We start from the raw sequence: 23,407 nt of genomic DNA on the forward strand, positions 1-23,407 counted from the left end.
GGGGCTGCTACTCGAGGCGTTATTTTTGGTTATTGGAGAAGTAAATTTATTTTGTATCATAGGATGGATATACAGCCACTGGACAAGAGTCTTAGTGAAATGGAATTTCTCTTTGCCCGTGGAACGGGCACCTCCCCCACACGGATACCAATTGCGCAATACCCCCCACTAGACCACTGTATTCCCTGCCAAAGAGCTCATCTATTTCGCGAGGACTTTTTGCGAGTGATTCTAGGTTATCAAATGCTGGGGTTTTTCGGAGCACTCTTTCGGTTGTGGGGTCTCTTGAGCCCAGGAACTTGCTGCTTTAATTAAATTGTTACTGCCACGCTATCTCTGCAGTTGCATCTGATAGCTCGACCTCTTATATAACATGGTACTATTAAAATTCGTGTTTAGACAGTCCGCGGTGCAGGATCCATTAGGTGATGGATTCGGAAGTATGGATCTTGTTCTGGAAGAGCATCCGGGACCTCGGCCGCTATGGATTTATTTTGTGCTTAAAGGGCATGCACGGTGTTCGTGGGGTTTCACTATCTTTCGTTATTTCTTCTAGCTTTAGATCTCTGATATCTGTCCATGCAATTACCGGAGCGTTTGTTCCTCGTTTGGTCTCAAGAGTTGTTGGCTGACGGGAGATATTCTGTGCATATGTTTTAGTATACGTTTTGCTAGAGGTAGTTTATTATTATTTTTCACACCATGTCTTGCTCCCCCCATTTTATCTTTTGCTCATTTCTTTAAGTAACATGGGGAGAGTATCACTGGCAGTGCATTGACCCTCAAGGTGTAGTAATTCAGACAACACGCTATGGCTATCATAGATATTATGGTTTTTCTTCTTCTCTCAGGAATGGCTTTGCCTCCACACCCTGGGCTCAAAAAAGCAATGGCAAATATCATAAGAAAAGAGGAGAAATGGATCTCAAGGGAAAATCAAAAATTGCGCAGCCCAGGTGCCCGGGGGCAGTTGGCGTAGCTCCTACCTTCGTAGTGCGATAAAGGTAGGATACTACGGGATCCAACCAGCCATAAACGGAGGACTCTGCCACTAGGTACATATGTATGAGGAGGGAATATGGAGCGGGGAAAGGGAGGTATTTATATCGGAGGGATAGAGTGCTAAGACTTTGTGAATTTGGGCGACAGGAAATAATTGGGTTGAAGGTTTGACATCAGGGGAGGAGTACTGTGACAGGCCATGCTGCATAAGGCGGCCAGCCACGGGAGGAGTGTTATTGAATATTTTACCTTCGCCCCTCCCCCCGCTCAGTATCCTGGAAGGGGGTGGAGGAAAAATGAGATCAGAGAGCAAGAGCTCCCCGAGTTAAATAAGTAAAAAATAAGGGTCAGGAGTTTACTGAGTCCTTCCCAAAGCCTAGTATGTGTATCGTGGGAGAAAAACGCTGGGGTAATATGACTGAAGGAGGAGCAGAGGGGGATTTGAATAGGAAGGCTGGGCACTCGTAAGATGATTTTTTTGGGGGGGGGGTAAAAACTATCCGGAATGTCGATGCTAACTTAGGAATTTATGCATACAAGTAACAGGGGGTTTGTCTGTGCTAAGGAGATAACGGTCTGTTTGGCTGTTGATGTATGTACTCGTGTTCTCACACCAAGAATGAGCACCTCTTTTGGGATGGCACCCCCGAGCCCATAAATAGTATGGAGTTCGAGCTCCTTGAAAGACTGTCCTTGTGGCAAGTTACCAATATCCCGTGAGAGCGATCGTCTCATACATAAGGAATTAGACGTGTTTATTTCTGGCCGCGAAATTCACCTGAAATGAATGAAATCAAACCATGTTGGAACTACATGAAGCAAACTATGGTGCAATATAAGTTTATTGGTAGTAATTGGGAAACAAAGCAGCATGTAAAGCTTGATAGAGTGTCGGGGTCGGAAAATATTGCTATCAAAGTTCATGACATTTATTACTCCATTTCAGGTGGTGGTGTATGCATCCCTTTAGAAAGCGGCTCCAAGACAATACTTTTTATGGGTCGGCGGGGGCTATTCCGAAAGAGGTGCCATTTTTGGTGCTGAGACACGAGGAATGGGAGCGTGGATTAGGGGGATTTTTGAATACTGGTACATTAGTTGTAAAATCCTATCATTCTATTGCCTAAAGATTATGAACTTCCTTATATAGGTAAGCATTGGCAGTGAGAGGCTTTATAAGGCGATATAATCCTAGTTCGCTCTATGAGGAATAAATGTATTGGGAAAGTAATCTTGATCCTCAGGTGATACCACTTTCACTTAGTCGTTCTTGCATTATTTGGATAATATTAGAGCGGGTGCTACTTAGAACACCAGTCCTCTCTGGTATTCATCATGGAGTCATCTTTTTGGAACTATCTAACATGGCACAGCCCATAATTTGGCCTCTTTCACTCATAGAAGCTATCAGTCCTTGAGGTGGTATTTTTTATTAAATTGTAAAGAATAATAGGAGTAATATGTTATGATTTACTATTATCCCTGTGAACATTGTGTAATAATGAGTGTTTAGTAATTCATAACTTGCTTCTTTCTAATTGGTTTACCCCTGAAATACACACTAATTCATACTCATGTACACTAATGCAAGTCTGGTCATGTTCACAAATGTCAGGACATTACGAGTATGATAGACTAACTGCAGTATCACAAGCACCAAGGTTGTGACCGGGCGTCACAACCCCCGAATGCTCGCAAACGGGGGCACTCATATTGAGCGCCCGACAACTCAACATAACTTTACAGCTCAATATGAGTTTATGGCTCCGTGTACTCGTACTATCTTGACCACCGTATAAAGTTAAAATTGCATAAAATGATATATAACTATTTCATAGTCAGCAACGCAATGGTTAAATATTCCGACGTATTTTGTGTATTACTCGAATAGCTGCAGAGCGCGACTGTGACCCTATCATCATCAGACCGTAATGCACAAATCTTTCTATGTTGAGCTGTCGGGCGCTCAGTATGAGTACTCCCGTTTGCGAGCAAGCGAGGATTTGGGGGCTGTGACGCCTAGTCACAACATTGGCATGAGCACAGAGCCTATACTATGATAACGGTACTACTGCGGGCCGCTGTTAAGTTTGCTCTAATCTCCTCGCGCCCCAACTATGACACCATAGAAAGAAATAGGGGTTGTGGAGAATGGTGAGGGATAACACCACTATAGTGCATGAGCCCCGAGCGACCCTCCACACCATGTGAAAGCACGTTTGCTCAAAAATAAATAGATAAATAAATAAATAGCAGTATCAACAGGAGTCTCCACCACCAGGATCTATTACGGATCGGAGGAATAAAAAAAAATACCTCTTTAAATACTCTTCGTCCCATCGCATAAAAGCCAGGGAGACGATGAGGACGGAGGGAAGCAAGGCCCCAAGGAATAAATCAAAAATTGAGCAGCCCAGGTGCCCGAAGACAGCTGGCACGGTGCCTACCTTCGTTGTGCTATGAAGGTGGGACACCAGGAGAATCCACCCTTGATGGGCGGTGGACTCTGCCACAAGGTAAGTATGAGGAGGGAAGGGGGAGTGGGGGGAGGGAGGTATATATAGGAGAGGGATAGTGGTGCCAAGGCTTTGTGAATTTTGGCCGACAGGAAATGATAGGGTTTGGGGTTTAATGTTGGGGAAGGTTGCTGAGTGGTGGTGGACTGGGCTAAAAAGCTAATGATTGAGCAATGAATATTTCAAGAGCTTTATCCAGACCACGAGATAGCACTACCGATTGATCTGTCCAAGCAATATTTCCGAATTGGAGGAATCCATTTCACCCGAGATGGAGGCCTATAAACATCAACCTCCCACCACTTGATACCTCCTAGTGTTTCCCGATCATGAAGAGCGCCCCAAGCATAGTAATAACTGGGATCAAATCTTTCGCCATTCTCGTTTACTACGATAACATTCGGCAAACCTAAGAGTAGCAAGCAAACTGAAAGGCCTTCGCCCGTGTACCCGTAGTGTCAAAGTATTTTTAAAAAGAACTGCTATTTCATACCACAGAAGATCTGAGCAAAAGGGCAAATTTTTAGTGATATGCAATAGTGGTCCCCTTAAAAACGCTTCGGCATTGCGAGTAGAGCCATTAGATAACTCCCAATCTGCCCCAACCCCTATATTCAAACTCTCTTTTTTTTTTCTTTCTCTATCTTGTATTCCTCATCGTGTTTGAGGGGAGAAAAGCGAAATTTGTTACAACCAATAAATCAGTAATCTCCTTCGTACTACAAGCGCATCGCTCTCAACCATTAATGGACCTGGAAGCGGATCAGACGAGGAAGTGAATCACTTTGTATGTGAATTTTGCTCAAACCCCACCGCAGAAATTTCCGCAAAACCAAACATCCGAATTTAGCCCAAAAAAGGTCAAATCTAGAACAACGTTCTATCTGGGATACCTCCTCCACTGCAGTATTTCGTCTGCCTAGTGTCAGGCGTTAATTGAGAATTTTAAATTTCGACTTTTTTGGTGCATTTTAGCTGGTTCAATTCCCCGTCTGATCCGCTTCCCGGTCCAATATCATACACGAGTACGTTACCGGGCACGCCAGCTCGGCAACTCTCATTTAATGTTTAACCCTCAACCCTATCATTTCCTGTCGGCCAAAATTCACAAAGCCTTGGCACCACTATCCCTCTCCTATATATACCTCCCTCCCCCCACTCCCCCTTCCCTCCTCATACTTACCTTGTGGCAGAGTCCACCGCCCATCAAGGGTGGATTCTCCTGGTGTCCCACCTTCATAGCACAACGAAGGTAGGCACTGTGCCAGCTGTCTTCGGGCACCTGGGCTGCTTAATTTTTGATTTACCCCTGAGGTTTATCCCTCCTTTTTGTCATTTTCTTCCTGGCCGGAGAGCAAGGAGATTAGGGCAGGATACGGAAACAGACAGGGACCTCTGCTTCGTTGTCTAGACCAACAACTCTTGGACGCTACAATTTTATAAGAAAAGCAAATATATTTAGGGTGTTTAGGGACGTTTGGTGTGATGGGCTTTAGTGTATTGAGCAATAGATATCCGCTATATCCATAAGAGAGCAGCTCAGCTCACGGTGTTCACCTGACAACAACTGAGAGACCTTCTTTCCCTTTCTCTACATCATTCCCTCAAATATTATGCGTTGTACCTCATCCATAATGAAGCAGTTGCTAACCGACCCCACTAGGATGAATTACTCCGATGGGTCCTCCCCAACATGTGTCATACCCCTTGAAAAGTACCTGGACATAGGGATCAAGAATTTGTATAGTAGATTATCTGTGCACATCCGAGCACCAACACTGAATTCAGGTTCACCTTCAAGCACATCTTGAGGGTACCTTTGTCTTCTCATTGCTAGCATGTTAGCGGGGACTACGAATAGGAGGCGACAGTAAACGATTCACCAAAAATCTCATAACAAGCACCAAATTTTGCAGGGCCATCCCCTACACTGCACCCCTCCTGCTCGCTGTCTCCCTACAATGCTCTCATATATTCCCCAACTCCGGAACAACGTTGTCCGTAAAATTCTAAAACACTATGCTAACCGCGGTCTCAGCTTCTAACATTTTAGAGCCCCTCAAAGACATAGACATCTTATGCCACGGAACTTAGAATCAAGTGCCAACACAGTATCTTGCGATAATGAAAGCCGCGTGGGTGGTTGGTATATTCAAAAAACTCTCATATTGCGAACGTCACAAGGGTTGAACCATTCACCATCCTCCCCTTGATATACATTTTCTTTGGGCTCGAAGGGGTGGGTGTATCGTGGCGATATTTAGGACAGCCTCCCTCACCTCCATTTTCTCTATTAATAGCCAATCTTCTCGCCCAAATCCCCTCTGATTCTCCTTCTTCAATAGCACCCCAGAGTTTTCCACTTTTAGTGCACTCATAATGCAGGCGGTAAGGCCGCCCCTGGGGAAAACCTAGTTTTTTGGGATTCAGCCCCCCGCTGCTGGTTTTCCCGAAGGTACCGGGCCGCATGGATCCTGATTTATTTTAGAGGGCTGTCATTTCTCTTTTCTCCTTCCCCATCCTATTCCCAGTTATTCTGGGGGGGATGAAAGTAAGGTATTTTGGGTCTAGTATCATAAATCAGGAATCATCACTCAATTGTTATCGTATATACAACTCACAACCACCTCCCACTAACTCTCCGAATCCTAAATCCCAAACCCTATCATTTCTCCGTCGGCCAAATCCTGAAAGTCTTGGCGTCCACCAATCTCCGCTATAAAATATCTCCCCACCCCCACTCCCACTTCTCTCCTCATACTTACCTGGCGGCAGAGTCCACCGCTCATCAAGGGTGGATTCTCCTGGTGTCCCACCTTCATGGCACAACGAAGGTGGGCACCGTGCCAGCTGTCTTTGGGCACCTGGGCTGCTTAATTTTTGATTTACCCCACTTGAGATTTGTTCTCTTACTCGAGTACTTCATTTTTCCCATTCTTTCTCTGGCGGAAGGGCGAGGGGACAAAAGGGAATACTGCAATCATACCGAGTCATTAGGAACAGCCCAAATTGCTAACACTCAAAAAACAGTTATCAGGCATGGGGACATCCCACGCTGACACAAAAGTCATTTGGGACAAATGTAGGCCTTTCTTTCTTTCTTTCTTTTAAGATTGTAGTGATGTGAATTATCCTGCTAGTGCCACAGGAATGAATATATGCGCTTGTTGATCTCAGGACTCCCTTGTACTTATTGGCAACCTTTTAGGTGATTCGGTAGCTCTGTTTATATAATCGTTTAATTTTAGGAGCACAAGACGCTTATGGGGCTACTTTCCTCTTTTATTTATATCATATCTCAAACAGCATCCTTGGTGACCACTAATGCTGAGTCTTGCCTTCACCTTGTCTTTCTGTTTTGCTCACCCAAGATGAAGGCAATATTCAGCATCATTATTCCATTGCAAGTTCGAATCTATATACGGTCAATGAATAATCTGAGAAGTTATGGAAAAAAAAAACTACCATGTTCCTTGACTGTGTGAAACGCTGACAGGTTTAGATTTTGGGACACTACCATGCTGACACTGAAAAAAGGCTGTTTTAGTCGGACGGGACATACCATGCTGACCGTCCCTCATAGCCTAATGATTATAGAATTTTAAGAGAATAGAATTAAGTCTGGACTGTAGTCAGTTGTCTGAATTCCCTTGTGTGCAGGTCACTCCAGGGATGTTTTCTCACGTAATTATTATATTCTTCCATCCCGCAGCTGGCGTCCGGTATGTTTGGTTGTGTGCTTTGATACCTAAACACAAGGGCCCAGCGGGATATGTGTTGTACCTTGCACTCAATCGCTATATCGGTTTCACAAACTTCATGCACGTTGATTGAACCATCCCCAGCTGTCTGAAGGGTTATCCCATGAGATAGCCCCGCCGCCTTTCAACAACCTCCAGGAGGCCCACCAACCGATCCTACTCCCAAGATCACTGTTGACTACACCCAAGACAGAAGATGTCACGAGCCTTAAATGTCAACAACGCTTTCAATGTCTCGAATCACTACTGTACATTGTTGCTGATGATTGATCTTACGCTCTGGCCTGGTTATCTCTCCCCTTGAGCCCTGGCTATGACACCAGGACCCCCGAATACGCCGGGGAACAACACGGGAAACTGGTTCCTCAAAACTGACGGATTTTGAAGCTAGTTCGATGGAAGCGTGGGAGGTGAATCCAATAAAGGGTTTTTTTTCTATGGGGATCCAAGAACTGGCAAGACCCATCATAGGTAAGGCCGATGATCCCCGGGGAATAAATAGCAGTGCTCTAAAACCATGACTTTATTTCTCTAGTGACAGACGGCAAGTATGGTGGGGCGCGAGGACGAAATGTTTTCATTGCATGTTTCCGCCTTGGCCTTACCGCCCTAAATGAGAAAATACTGGCGAGCATGCAAGTTGTCTGTGGGTTGGAGGATACTGGCAAGGAAACTAGTTTGAGAATTGGAAAATGAGGGAAAAAATGGCACTATCTACCGAAGATCTACTTCCCCCCTGGAATTACGGAAATCGCGGGGATGGCCCAGACTGCGTCACCCTTACACAACCTCCGTTTAGGGTTGATCAGTAAACGCTCTGAGCTGGTTTTCAGAAGAAAACTAACAACTTCTTGAATCACTGAACCAAGTTCATCGGAAAATCACCAATCAATTGAGAATTTCACTCTGGAAGACCACCACAGTTGGGCTGAGATCGGGAAGTATCTTGCCAAGGGGGCAGAGGCGGTGGGTTGTTTGCGAAATTCCAGACAAGAAAATATCACTACTAGAGGCTATAAAAGGAGGTAACTCCCTGGGTCACAACAGCGGGCTAGATGCAGATAGTGTCGGAAATATACCGAAAACCACTCCGGAATCGTCCGTTAAAGGAGGCCATAACTCAGGGGGCTTCTTGTAATCTTTCCACTGAGAGCCACAGACTACCCGTTCAGATAATCTCCCTTGAATATCGAGGCAATCCTACTCGGAGCTATCTGCCAGAAGAGGCACAAGGCCAAACGCGTAATGGACAGCTTAGATTGGGGGAACCCGTATGATGTAGCGCTGGGCCAGCCTCTAGAGAAAACCTACTTCTTGGGATTCATTCCCATACTACTGGTTTACCCGGGGTTTCTGGGCCAAATAGCTTTTAATTGATTTTAGAGGACTATTATTTCCCCTTTCTCCTTCCCTATCGTATTCCTATTCCTGGGCGGGATGAAAGTGTAATATTTTTAGGACCAGTACCGATATGGTAAATCAGGGGCCATCACTCAATTGTTAGCCTATATAGCTCGCAATCGCCTCTCGTTAACCCTATTCGAACCTTACACTAAATCCCGAGCCCTATCATTTCCTGGTCGGCCAAATTCACAAGGTCTTGGCATCTTCTCTAGGGTGGTATAAATACCTCCCACCCCCCACTCCCTCTTCTCTCCTCATACTTACCTGGCGGCAGAGTCCACCGCTCATTAAGGGTGGATTCTCGTAGTGTCCCACCTTCATGGCACAACGAAGATGGGCACCATGCCAGCTGTCTTCGGGCACCTGGGCTGCTTAATTTTTGATTTACCCCTCCTGAGATTCGTTCTCTTTTTTCATTTTTCCTATTCTTTTCCTGGCGGAAATGCGAGGGGAGAAAAGGAGGTATGATATTTGAAGAGGATATAATTAAGTCTGGACTCTAATTAGTTATATGAACTCCCTTTTTTAGGGTCACCGCTGTTCGGGGAGCACTCCCGCGATATTTTCTCGAACCTACAGGATTACTATACTGCTCCATTCCACGGCTGACATGCAATATGTTTGCGGAAAAAAACGCGCAATCTGCGTGCTTTGATACCTAATACATAAAAGCCCAGCGAAATATATGTTTTTATCTTGCTGCCAATCGCTATATATATCTCTCTCGTGGACTTCATGCGGATCGATTGGACCATCCCCAGCCGTCTACAAGGTTACACCATAAGGGTTGCTTTACAACCTTTCCCTGCCCCCCAGAGATTTGCCAACTGATTCTGCTTGCAAAGTCACCATCGACTATAAATAGGAAATGTTGCCAGCCTCTGGTGTTAACATCAACACTTTCGATGTCTCGAATCACTATATTGTTGCCAATGATCCATCTGAGACTCTAGCCTGGTAATCTCTCCTCGGGCCCCGGCGCCGGCGCCAGGGTTTCAAATAAGCCAGATCGACAACGTGGGTGGCTGGCTTTCCAGAGCCGATGAATTTTGAAGCCCGCCCGCCTGACCGCAGCGGGGCAGATGAATCCGCTAAAAGGGCATTGTTTTTTTCTACGGCGATCTGAGAACCGATAGGACTCATATTGGGTAGGGGCGATGATCCTCAGGGAGGGGAAGGCGGTGTTCTGAATGCATGTGTGACATTGTTTCTCTGGTGATAGATAGAAAATGCGATGGAAGGTAGACGAAATATTTCCGTTGCCATTTTCCCACCTTGACCTCCCAGCCCAGAATGAGCAATCGCTGACGAGGACAGCGACGATGGCTTTTTTGCGAAATTCTAGATAAGCCACCACACCGGATATCTCTACTGGAGGCCGTAAAAGCAGACAACCCCCCAGGCAGCGGGCTAGATGCAGATTTTGTCAGAGTATGTTTTCTGAAAACTATTTAAGTTGAAGGGAGCCATAACTCAGCGGGCTTCATGTCAAGTCTCCACTGACAGCCACAGGATACCCAGGTTCCAATCATCTCCCTTGAATATCGAGGCAACCCTACTCGGAACTATCTTCCAGAAGAGGCAAAAGGCCAAACGTGATAATGGACAGCTTAGATTGGGGAAACCCGTATGATATAACGCTGGATAAAGTGCAGGGTGGGCGGAAACGGGGAGTCAAGCTTTAGATATGATAGCAACTCTAATATGTATCTCTCACTCAGAGAAGTCGTTGTATGTTGCAAGCCCTTGCGGCCCGGCCCGTACGAGTAGGTTTATCGTCGCGATATTCTGGACAGCTTCCCCACCTCTATTTTCTCCGTAAAAAGTCAATCCTTTTTTACCCAGACCCTCCTTTGGTTCTCCCTCATCAATGATACCCCAGGGGTCCAGGGGTCCTCCTTTCGTTTTACTGCACACATAGTGCAGGCGGTAGGGCCAGCTTCTACTATAGAGAAAATTTAGTTCTTGGGATTCATTCCCATGCTACTGGTTTGCCCGGGGCTGCCGGGTCACATACCTCTTAATTTATTTCAGAGGGCTATTATTTCCCCCTTCTCCTTTCCCATCGTACCCCCAGCTATTCTGGGTGTTGGAAAATAGCTACGAAAGCTTTTTGTTTAGTGTTTCTTTATTGCCTAATCCTTCTTTGTCCCAGTTCCTTTGTATCAACTCTTTCTTCCTTGTCACTGGTTTATTCTTGTTTGATTTGTGTTGATGAAAGACGGTCTATCTGCTATACGAGTGTGGGTACAGATCCAGCTATAAGAAGGAAGTGTTAGATCTTGTATTGTAAACAGTAGAAAAGTCCGCTGCCAAAATCTGTTCCTTGCAACACTGGGAGGTGATGGATGTGAAGTATCGTTAGGTCTAGTAAACCAGGAACCGTCACTCTATTGTTGGCGCCTATAGCTCACAACCACTCACAGACAACCTGCATGCTCGCCAGTGATTGCTCATTTTAGGCAGTGAGGTCAAGGCAGAAACATGCAATGGAAACATTTCGTCCTCGCGTCTCATCGCATTTGCTGTCTGCCACTAGAGAAATAAAGTCATGGGTTTAGAGCACTGCTTATCCTTACTCCTTACTCGGGGATTATTGTTCTTACCTGAGATGAGTCTTGTTAGTTCTTAGGTCCCCATAGAAAAAATAACAAAGCACTATTATCGGATTTATCTTTCCCGCTGCCATTAAGTGAGCTTCAAAATCCGTCGATGGTGATATTTTTGCAGGTATAATAGAATCAGTTGGTGGATCTCTGGGGAGTGCTGAAGAAAAGCGGCGGGGCTATCTCAGATGTAACCTTGTACTTAGTACATATACAGCTGGGGAGGGTTCAATCAATCCGCATGAAGTTTGTGAAACCGATATGTTGTAGCGATTAAGAACAAGATATCATACAACACGTGTTTCGCTGGGCACTTATGTATTATAGCTATCAGAGCACACAAATTGCGCATTACTTTACAAAAACATGTGGACGCCAGTTGTGGAATGTGGTATCATATGATTGTGTAATAACTCTGTATGCCTGAGAAAATATCCCAGGAGTGCCTCCCGAACTGAGGTGACCCTACTACGCAAGAGAGTTCAAACGACTAACCAGAGTTCAGACTTAATCCTATTTCCAAATATAATATTTTCTTTTCTCCCCTCGCCCTCTCGCCAGAGAAAGAATAGGAAAAATAAAAAAAGAGAACAAATCTCAGGAGGGGTAAATCAAAAATTAAGCAGCACAGGTTCCCAAAGGCAGCTGACATGGTGCCCACCTCCGTTGTGCCATGAAGGTGGGACACTACGAGAATCCACCCTGGATGAGCGGTGGACTCTGCCGCTAGGTAAGTATGAAGAGAGAAGGAGGAGGGGGGAGTGGGAAGTATTTATGGTGGAGAGTGGGGGGTGCCAAGGCTTTCAGGATTTGGCCGATTGGGAAATAATAGGGTTCGGGGTTTAAGATTTGGAGAGGGATAGCGAAAAGGTTGGAGGATATTGAGTTTGAGAATTGGAAAATGAGGGGAAAAATGTCACTATCTACCGAAGATCTACTTCCCCACCTGGAATTTCCAAAATAGTGGGGATGGCCCAGGCCGCGTCACCCTTACACAACCTCCTTTTAGGATTAATCAGTAACACTCTGAGCTGATGTTTGAAAGAAAACTAGCAACTTCTTGAATCACTGAGGCTACTCGTAGATGCATATATGGTCGGAACTACTCCAAAATCCATTCCGGAATCGTATGTCAAAGGGATCCATGACAATGATGACACAGGGGGCTGTTCTCAAGTCGTGTTTCCACTGAGAGCCACAGACTACCCAGGTTGCGATCATCTCCCTTGAATATCGAGGCAACCCTAAGCGGAGCTATCTGCCAGAAGAGGCAAAAGGCCAACCGGGATCGTGGATAGCTTAGATTGGGGGAACCCGTATGATGTAACACTGGTGCGGATAGAGTACTGGATGGACGGAAGGGGAGATCAAGCTTTAGATAGCGACTCTAATATGGATCCCTCACTCAGAGCAGCCATGACATGCTGCAAGTCCTTGCGGCCATAGGTTTTTTTTGTCGTGGCGTATTCCGGACAGCTTCCCCCACCTCCATTTTCTCTTTGAATAACCAGTCTTGCCCAAATCCTCTGATTCTCCACCAATGGTATCGCATAGTTTTTTTTTTTTAACGCAGGCACTGTATAGGTGGTAGGACCAGCCTCTGGTGGAAACATAGTTCCGGGAATCCATCTCCCCGATACTGGGTTACCCGAGACTGCCGCACCACATGGTTCACGATTTATTTTAGAGGGCTATTATTTCTCTCTCTCCTTCCCTATCGGTTCCCAGCTATTCCGGGACGGGATGAAAGTGAAATATTTCTGGGTCTAGTATGGTAGATCAGAGGCCATCACTCAATTGTTAGCCTATATATCATAGCTCGCAAACACCTCTCGTTAACCCTATTCGAACCTTACACTAAATCCCGAGCCCTATCATTTCCTGGTCGGCCAAATTCACAAGGTCTTGGCATCTTCTCTAGGGTGGTATAAATACCTCCCACCCCCCACTCCCTCTTCTCTCCTCATACTTACCTGGCGGCAGAGTCCACCGCTCATTAAGGGTGGATTCTCCTGGTGTCCCACCTTCATGGCACAACGAAGGTAGGCACCATGCCAGCTGTCTTCGGGCACCTGGGCTGCTTAATTTTTGATTTACCCATCCTGAGATTTGTTCTCTTTTTTTCATTTTTCCTATTCTTTCTCTGGCGGGAATGCGAGGGAAGAAAAGGAGATCATCTTATGTTAAAAGGCCCTTATTATCTACTTAGAAATGATATGCGAATTCTGACATTTCAATTGCGTGCCTAAGAAAACTCTTGCTGAATTTTATCTATCATTCCTACTTATTCTTCTCTCTCTCTTCACGTTACCAAACGCTTTATTTTACTTCATGTAACATTGTTTCTCTGGTGATACAGCAAATACGATGGGACGAAGAGACGAAATTTTTCCATTGCCATTTTCCACCTTGACCTCCCAGCCCAAAATGAGCCATCTCTGACGAGAATGCAGGTTGTCTGTGGGCCGGAGGATATTGCCAAAGAAACCGGATTGAGGATTGAAAAGAGAGGAAGAAAATATCACTACCTACCGATTATCTACGTCCCTCCGAAATTGCGGAAATAGCCCAGACTGCATCATCCTCACTCAACCTTCGTTTACCATTGATTACTGACCCTCTGAGGAAATTTTTGGAAGAAAACCAAACAACTTCTTGGATTACTGAAACGATTTTACTGTACCGGAAAATCGCCAAGCACTTGCACATTCTCCTCCGGAAGACCGCCACATCTAGATTAAGATTAGGAAGCATCTTGCTAGGAGGACAGCGGCGGTGGCTTTTTTGTGAAATTCTAGACAAGACTTGACCAAATATCTCTGGGGGCTGTAAAAGGAGACAACTCCCCAGGCGACAGACAGGGGGCAAGATGCAGATATTGTCAGAGATATTCTGAAAACAATTTCGGCATTGTTCGTATAAGGGGGCCATGGCAAAGGGGGCTTCTTGTCAGGTCTTCTTTCCTCTGAGAGCCACATACTATGATACCTAGGTTCCGATCATCTCCCTTGAATATCGAGGCAACCCTATGTGGAACTATCTACTAGAAGAGGCAAAGGCCAAACGCGATAGTAGGCAGCTTAGATTGGGGGAACTCATATGATGTATCCTAACGCTGGGCCAGCCTCTAGAGAAAACCTAGTTCTTGGGATTCATTCCCATGCTGCACTGGTTTACCCGGGGCTGCCGGGCCATATAGCTTTCAACTTATTTCAGAGGGCTATTATCTCCCCCTTCTCCTTCTTCCCCATCGCACTCCCAGCTATTCCAGGACGGGATGAAAGTGGTGTATTTTTGGGCCTAGTAAATCAGGAATCGTCACTCAATTGTTAGCCTCTATATCTCACAACCACCTTCTCGCTAGCCCTCTCCAAATCTTAAGTCCTGAACCCTATCATTTCCCAATCGGCCAAATCCTGAAAGCCTTGGCACCCCCCACTCTCCACCATAAATACTTCCCACTCCCCCCACTCCCTCCTCCTTCTCTCTTCATACTTACCTAGCGGCAGAGTCCACCGCTCATCTAGGGTGGATTCTCCTGGTGTCCCACCTTCATGGCACAACGGAGGTGGGCACCGTGTCAGCTGTCTTTGGGCACCTGGGCTGCTCAATTTTTGATTTACCCCTCCTGAGATTCGTTCTCCTTTTTCTTTCTTTCGTTTTTTCCTTTCCTTTCTCTGGCGGAAGGGCGAGGGGGGGAAAGGAAATATCATATTTGGAAATAGGATTAAGTCTGGACTCCGGTTAGTTGTTTGAACTCGGATACTTTCTCAGGTCTACAAATTCATTACACTATCATACCCCAGTCCACAGCTGGCGTCCGATGTGTTTGTGTGGAAAGTAACGCACAATTTGTGTGCTTTGATAGCTATAGATATGTGTTATGTCTTGTTCTACTAAATCGCTGCAACACATCGGTTTCACAAACTTCATGCGGTTTGATCGAACCGCCTCCAGATGTATATGTACAGTACAAGGTTGCACCTGGGATAGCCCCGCCGCCTTTCTTCAGCCCTCCCCAGAGATCCACCAACTATGATAATTCTATGATACTTACAAAGAAATCACCATCGACCACATGCAAGAGAGAAAATGTCACAATCCTCCAGTGTTAACATAAACATTTTCAATGTCTCGAATCACCATATTTTTTCCGATGATCGATCCAAGACTCCGGCCTGGCTATCCCTCCCTCCTTGAGCCGCGGGTATGGCATCAGGACCCCCCCCCCCCCGAATACGTCAGGTCCGCAACGTGAAGAACTACCTCCTCGAAACCGACGGATTTTGAAGCTCACTCAATTGAAGTGGGAAAGACGAATGCGACAACAGTCTTGCTTTCTTTCCTACGGGGATCTAAGAACCAACAAGACCCATCTTGGGTAAGTGTGATGACCCTCAAGGAAGGAAAAGCAGTGTTCTAAAATCATGACGTTTCCTCCTTGGTGACAGCTAGCGAATGCGATGACTACCTCCACCTTGACCTCACCACCCAAAACGAGCGATCACTGATGAGCATGCAGGCTGTCTGTGGGTTGGAGGATGTTGCCAAAGAAACTAGTTTGAGAATTGGAAAAGGAGGGAAAAAATGGAACCATCTACCAAAGACCTACGTCCCCCCGAAATTGTGGATATAGCCTACTCGTAGACCACCTTATCCTTTCACAACTTTCGTTCATGATTGATCATTGGTACTCTGAGCTAACTTTCGGAAGAAAGCCAACTTCTTGAATCACCGAAACAAGTTCATCGGAGAATCACCAAGCACTTGCGCATTCCTCTCTGGAAGACCACCACATCCAAGTTGACCTTGGGAAGCATCTTTCTAGGGGGCCAGCGGCGGTAGGCTGTTTGTGAAATTCCAGTCAAGACACGCCACTATCTCCATTAGATGTCGGAAAAGGAGGCAGCTCCTTCCCCGGGCGACAGACAGTGGGCTAGATGCAGATATGATCAGAAATATCCCGAAAACTGTTCCGGCACGGCACGTCGTTGAAGGGAGCCATGACGTAGGTTCAATATAATTTACCGTAGCGAACCACAGGGTAACAAACCGACCCGGTTTACGCACCCTACAACATCACATCCAAGGGGTAAGTCAATTCCACACCTCCGCCTACCCCGCAGCACATCTGGAAAGTAAACATGAAGCTTCATGTCAAGTCACTCCCCCACAGAAAGCCACAGACCACCTAGGCTCCGATCAGCTCCCTTGAATACCGAGGCAACCCTACGGGGAACTATCTGCTAGAAGGGACAAAAAGCTAAACGCGATAATGGACAGCTTACTATAGGTTCGGGGAACCCACATGATGTAACGCTAGAGCGGATAGAGTGCGGGGTGGGCGGAGGGGGGGATCAAGACTTAAGATAGCAACTCTAATATAGATCTCTCACTCAGAGCAGCCGTCGCATGTTGCAGGCCCCCGCAGGCCGTTCTACTAGCAACTGGCAATGGAATCCCCAGTATTGTATATATATAACCCAGGGCAACCCCCCACCACCGCCGCCCGGTGCATAGCGTAACTGAAATATGCCAGGAAGCCCAAGACCCACAGCGCCATTTCGTAGAAAGCCTGCCACCTTTCTTCCCTCTCTCCCTCGGTCAGACTCTCCAATAGCCCAGGTACAGTAGAGTACTGTAATACCTAAACCAAACATTACGCCAGGTCAAAAACTCCGAAAGTACCCCGAACACAGTCCTCCAACCTCTGCTCCCACGCAACGAAAGAAAATGGGGGGGGGGGGTCGGAGAGAGTGCGAGACTCGAGACCCTCCTCGATCAGGCCCTTGCCTTGCAGGCCGCCGAGTTGTGGGGGACTTCTTGATGAACGGATGGATAGTCTATATGTACTAGTACAGTACAGTACACGACGACGCGACCAAAAACGACCGAATAAAGTGACTTTTCTTGACAGCGGAGTCCACCACCTCTCGAACGTCGCCTCAGACATTTGAGAAACAATCAAGACACTGCGGACCGATCCATCATCATCTCAGGTTTTTTTTTTGCCAAACCCCGCTCGCTCCGTTGATGTATCTCAGATAAACAGCGTTCCGAGAATCTCGTCCAAGTTAATTACCACTCTCTCCCGGAGAACGGGGTGTACGTATTTGTACAGTAGCGCTAGTTAGTTAGTTTCCTAAAGTTTTGCTCACCACCCGTACATAGTAAGCATAATACGCACGACGGATAGGTGGATAGGTGAATAGCGGTTTGTGTGGGAACTGCAGTGGCAGCGGTGGCGGGTATCCACCGCACTGTAAAGCACTGTACTGGGCTCGGGCGTGTCCAAGAAAAAGTCGATAGAGATTTCTGTAGGAACAGTACAGTTACCGGTCCTGTGCCGCCACGTCCTTAAAGCTTCTCGTATCCTACTCGAGTGCCTCGAGGGTGAATAAATAGCGATACCCATGGACAGGGCAGCAAGAGCCTTATGCCGACACGGTAAACCCTTTGTCATAATTCGCTTTGCCGAGTAACAAACTGGGCTACGGTAGCAGTGCGGTATCGTACTGTACTGTACTTGAACCCGGTGGACGTGACTGTAAATCACTCGTGCAAACGGGTGAATAAACTACGGTAGGTTGGCCAGTCCTGGGACTAAAAGCAAAGCATATCATACCCCCCCCTTCCCCCCGAGCAGCATTCATCACCTACCCGCTCCGAACTCCAACACCCCATACGATACTGCACACACTCCAAACGCCAGCACACGACACCCGTGTCCTCCCAGTCTCAAAAGGGTTTTTTTTTTTTTTTTTTTTTTTTTTCGCCCCCCCCCCGATCGCAATCAAACCTATCGCACAATTCTTACTTACAGCTCTCCTACACTACTAGTACTGTACGGTACAGTACTGTACCGTTCACATATATAAATTTTAGCACATGAGCAAAGTCATCCAGTGACAAAAAAGTTACGAATCACCACCACTCATTAGCACTCACGGAAAATCCACAATAGACAGATAAAACCATGAAATTAGTTTTGGAACCAAAATTCCCTCCCCTGTTTTCTCCTTTGCACCTTTACTCCACCTCACGCAGACGCGTGAACCCGTACCGCACCGCGCCGCATTACAGAGAGGGGGAAAAATGAATAAATAAAAAATAGATATAAAAAGGAAGCAAAAGTGGAAAAAGGTTAAAACAAAATATTTGATGGATATCGAGCAATGGAATGGGATAAGAGAAGGGAGGCAGTAGAAGGGTGAGTAAAATAAATCAGAATTAGAACCGGTTCTAGCGTAGCGGGCGGTAGGTGGTAGGTGACAATACGACAAAGTGATATCGAAAATATATATATATATACATGGTGGACAGGAAAGCAAGTAGAAAGCGTAAATCATGTGCAAGCTTGAAAAAAAGGCATCAAATCCGTAACACTCCAGGTATCTGTAACGACAAATAAACTGAGAAATGAGCAGAGAGAACATTCGCCATTGCCACTTTGAGGGCAAAAAAAGAGGGGGGGAGTGGGTATTTTATTTAACTGAGGAGCTTCTTCCACCAGCTTTTCTTGTTACCACCGCCCCCAGCAACACCACCCTCATAGTCGGTCAACCCACCATTAAACCTTTCCCTCTCCAACTTCTTCTTCGCCCTTGCGGCACGGCGTGCAGCTCTAACCTCGGGGTCCTCCGTCTCCTTGGACCTCTTCTCCTCCTTCCTAGCATGTTTCTTCGCCCGGCGCTCTTCGTCAACTACTATGGGTCCTTTTTCCGTCATCACGTCTCTTTCTAGTGCCCTTATCGCCTCTTTGCGTTGTCTCCTACGCTCCCTGAGTGCTTGCTCCTCTTCCATCATGTCATTGGAGTAGCTGGACGAGAAACGGTGATTGTTCGCATCTTCGCTTTCAGGGATCTGCTCGGGGGTTATTGAGCCGCTGATGTCCTCCCTGTTCTGCCAGAGGCTGGCTTCTTGTGCCTTGTGTGCTTCTCGGCGCTCTCGGCGTATTCGGCGACGCTGCTCGCGCTCATATTCCTCGTTGTAAGGGTCGCTCCGCTCACCGCCAGGAATGTAGGCACCCGAGTATCTTCTGTTGATGCCGCTCATGGCCCTCGCCAGGTCCTGTGCATGTTGGATCTGATCGCTATTGGAGCCGGACATGCTGACACGACCATGAGCGCGCTGTTGCGTTTGGTCACTGTTTGACCTGGACATGCTGACGCGGCCCTCTTTTGCAGCCCTCTTAATGCGGCGGGCTTCCCTTCGGGCTTCCTTTTCCTCTCGGGTTTCGCTGGCCTCGGCTGGGATGCCAGAATTTCTCCTGGATGACTTCCGTCTCTCAAGTTTTTGTCGGCTTGCAGCGATGGCCTCCTCCCGTGCCCTTAGTTCGGCTTCTCTTAGCAAAGCTTCCTGCTCAGCTATTCGCAACCTAGCTTCCTTCTCTCTGATCTCGGTCTCCTTCCTTGCCTTCTTGGCTCGCCTCTCGGCGCGTCTCCGCTCCTTTTCGGCACGCTCACGCTCTTCTGCTTCGATGCGCGCCCTTTCCTCAGTTTCAGCACAGGCCCTATGCTCGGCTTGCGCCCTCTCCTCAGCTTCCCTGCGCAATCTATCCATCTCTGCTTGTTCTGCTGCCAGTTTCTTGACGCGCCGTCGCTCCCTGCGAGCTTTGTCTCCATCGACATTCTCCGAGGAATGCGTCTTCTTCCGCTCCATTGCGATGGCGACACCTTCGGGCTCTTGGATCGACACCTTGCGGCGGCGGCGTTTCTCTTTGACTTCCTTGCCATTCGTAGCATGTACCTCCTCTTGAAGCTCGCGGTACTTGCGACTGCGATGACGATGGGGCTTCTCCTCCGGAAGCTCTTCTGGTGCGAGTGCTCTGGGCGCAGGTGGGTCATGGTCAAAGTGGTAGGCAGGGTAGCCCTGGTAACCCGGATATCCGATGTAATGTACCGGGGCCGACGCCGCATCGAAACTGTGCTCTCGGCTCTGCCCTCCCATTGGAGATTCTGGTTCTGGCGCCGGTTCGGATTCACGCTCTTGTTCGGGCTCTGATTCGGGATCTTTCCGAGACCAATGCTCGTGATCTTCGGCGTTAGCGTCAGCTTCGCCTCCGGCAGCCGGTTCGGACCCAGGGTCTGCGTTCGCGGAAACACCAGAGGCAGCGGAGCCAGATCCAGATCTAGTTCCCCAACCGGTCAACATTCCCATAATCAAACCGGGACCAGAAGTAGGAGACGCCTCAGGTTCTGGCTCGGGCACGTCTTCGGCCTCAGGCAGAGCCGCTTCGACAACTCGAGGCACCTCGGGCGCAGGAGGCTCTTCCACCACTCCTTTCTCTTTTCTCTCCTTCCTCTTTTTCTCCTTCTTTCTCTCCCTCTTGGACAAGTAAGTCGGCTCTGGCTCGGGCTCGGGTTCGGGTTCGGGTGCAACCTCTCGTTTTGTTTCCAGCTCGACGGTTGGTTCTGCCTCAGGTTCAACGGTCGTTGGCTCGAGGGGAACTAGAGCTTCTTCAATTGGTTCCTCTTCGTGTCTCCGCTCTTTCTTCTTTTTTCTCTCTTTCTTTGAGGATCGAGGAGCAGGAGCAGGAGCAGGAGGAGGAAATTCACCTTCGCGTGGAGAGGGTTCGCCAACGTCAAATTGGGGTGTTTGTACCATTGGTGTGGGTGGGACGAGATACGATTCGATGGGAAGCATTTCAGGCGCTGGCGTTTCAGGTGCAATTTCAGGTTCTGCGAGAGGCGACGTTAGCAACCAGCCCAATACCCAAGACACGTCACAAGAGACCAACCTTCAAATTGCGGAATTTCAACTGTCAATTCCGGAGCAGATGGAGGAGCTTGTGTAGCTTCTGGAGTGACTTCTGGAATAGCTTCTTCCTGGGTTTTCTCTCCCAGAGGCATGTTCCTCGCACCCTTCTGTCGCTTTCCAACTTCTTTGTTCATCTTCAACAACTCCCTGAAACCGACCACTCTGATGGGACTACCATTGGCATCGACCTCAATAGAAGACCTTCGAACACGCTGTTCCCCATCTTCAAGCTCAGCATCGCGATCTACATCGCTCTCGCTTTCTATCACACAAGGGTTGGAATTAATGCTGACCTCAACATCTGGAGCCTTCTTTTTCGCCGTCTTTGGCGCTCCAAGAAATGTACCCCAGACCGAAACATCTTTCTTTGGTTTCTTTTCCCTTCCTTTAGGTGCGGGGGCAAGGGCCAGGGTGGGTTCTTCCTCGGGGGTGGGGGCCGGAGCCATTTCCGGTTCTGCTCCCATAACCTCCGTAGCAGCACCCGCAATCTGAACACCTCCATATTCTTCAATAGGTGATTTGAGGGACCCCTCCACCGGTGCCTCTTCGACTACCTCTAGCGCTAGTTCGGCCGCCGCCGGTTCCGCGGGAGCTGGAGTCTCTACGGAAGCTGAAGATGGTGCGGGCGCGAGCGCCGGAGCGGGTGCAGACGCAGCCTCTCTAGTTTTCCTGGGCTTTGCAAAATTCCAAGCCAATGGGTTAGCGTACTCAAACATCTTTGGTTGAGCGTATTTGGGTCCCTCTGGTACAGGTGCATAGGAGGCCTCGTTGGGCGTTGGAACATATTTTATGCTTGAAGCATCGGCATACTGAATGTGTGAAAGTTTTCCATAACCCGGACCGTAGGTTCCCTCTTCTTCCAGTGTTGTAGGCTCAGGGAATGGATCCTCCTTTTTGGGTTCCTCTGGTTCCGGAGCTACCTCGACGACTTCTGGCTCCGGCTCCATAACCACTTCCTTTACAGTCACATCTGGGATAGATTCCATCGCTGGTTCCGGCTCGACCTTAGGCTCGACCTCGGTTTCTAACTTTGTCCCTGATTTCTCCATAACCCCTTTACCCTTTTTCTTCAGAGGTGAAGTAGCGGCCGCCTTCGCTTCGAATACCGCTGCCCTTGCCGCAACTTTTGAACCCTTCACCCCTCTAACTCTCTTTTCGCCTTGCTGTTCCAGTTCCAGTTCTTTCTCCCTCTCAGCCCTTAGTTTATCCTTCTCAAGCCTCTTTGCTTCCCTTGCCTCTTGCTCTCTGTCCTTGTCCTTCTTGTTTCCCCTAATAGGGGATATGGCCTCTTTTTCCTCCTTCTTTGGCTCGTGGACGGGGGCTATTTCTGTTTCCCGTCCAGGCACTGGCGCTAGCCGGGGTTCTTTCTCTGGCTCTGAAGCTGCAATAGTCTCAGCGGCTTCCCTAATCCTTAGGTGGGGCTCTTGGGCAGCTGGTTTCCCCCTTTTAGCCCTTTTTGTTTCCGCTTCTTCTTTGAGGGCTGTTGCTGGCGCTTGGGCCGGTGGCTCTTGAACTACGGACGACTTGGACACAGTTTGAGATCCAGGACCGTTATCCGGGTTCGAGGCGGGGGTATTTGCAGCACCCCAAGGCGAAGAAAAGAGCCTCCTACCCCATCCCACACCAAGGGAAGAAAGTGCCGGAACCCTTACGGTTTCCGGTTGAGATATGACGTCTGGTTCTTTTTCAGAGTCAACATCATCCTTGGGCTCCTCCGTAACTCTTCTTTTGTGCTCCCCTATAGGCTCTCGTGGAGGAGGGGCTGGCGCTAGCGTTGGTGCCTCTTTAGGCTGTGCCTCTGGAACCGCATCTCTCTGTAGATTCTATTAGCCATTCTGGCTTCCGTTGAAACGTGATTGGCTATTTTCACAAAAATTATTGTACACGTATGATGCATCAATCAGCCTACTCGCACCTCAGTTGAGGCTTTTATATCGCATGCACCACGCAAATGCAGGGTGCCGGAGTATACTGAATCCCAAGCGGCCAAATAATAATGACAGTTAAGAGAATTATCATTGTAAACATACCTTGCTTATGGACTTCTTTGGTTCATTATCCTCGCGTGCCTTCTTCTGCCTCTCCCTCTCCTTCCTTCTCATTTCTTTCGTTTCTCTCGGACTCAATTTCTGCTCGGACTCGGGCTCCTGAGCCCCCATCAGTGGATCGGGCCCAAATGGAGGGTTTTGGTCGGTAGAGTCTCCAAATCCTCCAGGCACTCCATCGTTACCAGGTACGGCCTCTATTACAACTTCTTCAGGCGATGGTACTTCTTGCTTCTAAATACGCCGGATAGAGTAAGTAACTCTTGTTGGTTGGATGCTATAAGTGGGGGAGCGATAAACATTGCACTACCTTT

General features: G+C 47.7%; 1 protein-coding gene; it reads right to left on the bottom strand.

The window, feature by feature from the left end:
• Nucleotides 1–18,250: 18,250 nt before the first annotated feature.
• Nucleotides 18,251–22,097, bottom strand: GSTUM_00008974001 (uncharacterized protein; the record flags this gene model as incomplete). XM_002840412.2 has 3 exons in its annotated part: nt 18,251–20,969; nt 21,029–21,260; nt 21,342–22,097. The coding sequence occupies 3 exons, from the start codon at nt 22,095–22,097 to the stop codon at nt 18,778–18,780; spliced, it is 3,180 nt and encodes a 1,059-aa protein (XP_002840458.1). The 3' UTR covers nt 18,251–18,777.
• Nucleotides 22,098–23,407: the final 1,310 nt, after the last annotated feature.

This window comes from Tuber melanosporum, assembly GCF_000151645.1.
Source record: "Tuber melanosporum whole genome shotgun sequence assembly, scaffold_50, strain Mel28".
Taxonomy (NCBI): domain Eukaryota; kingdom Fungi; phylum Ascomycota; class Pezizomycetes; order Pezizales; family Tuberaceae; genus Tuber; species Tuber melanosporum.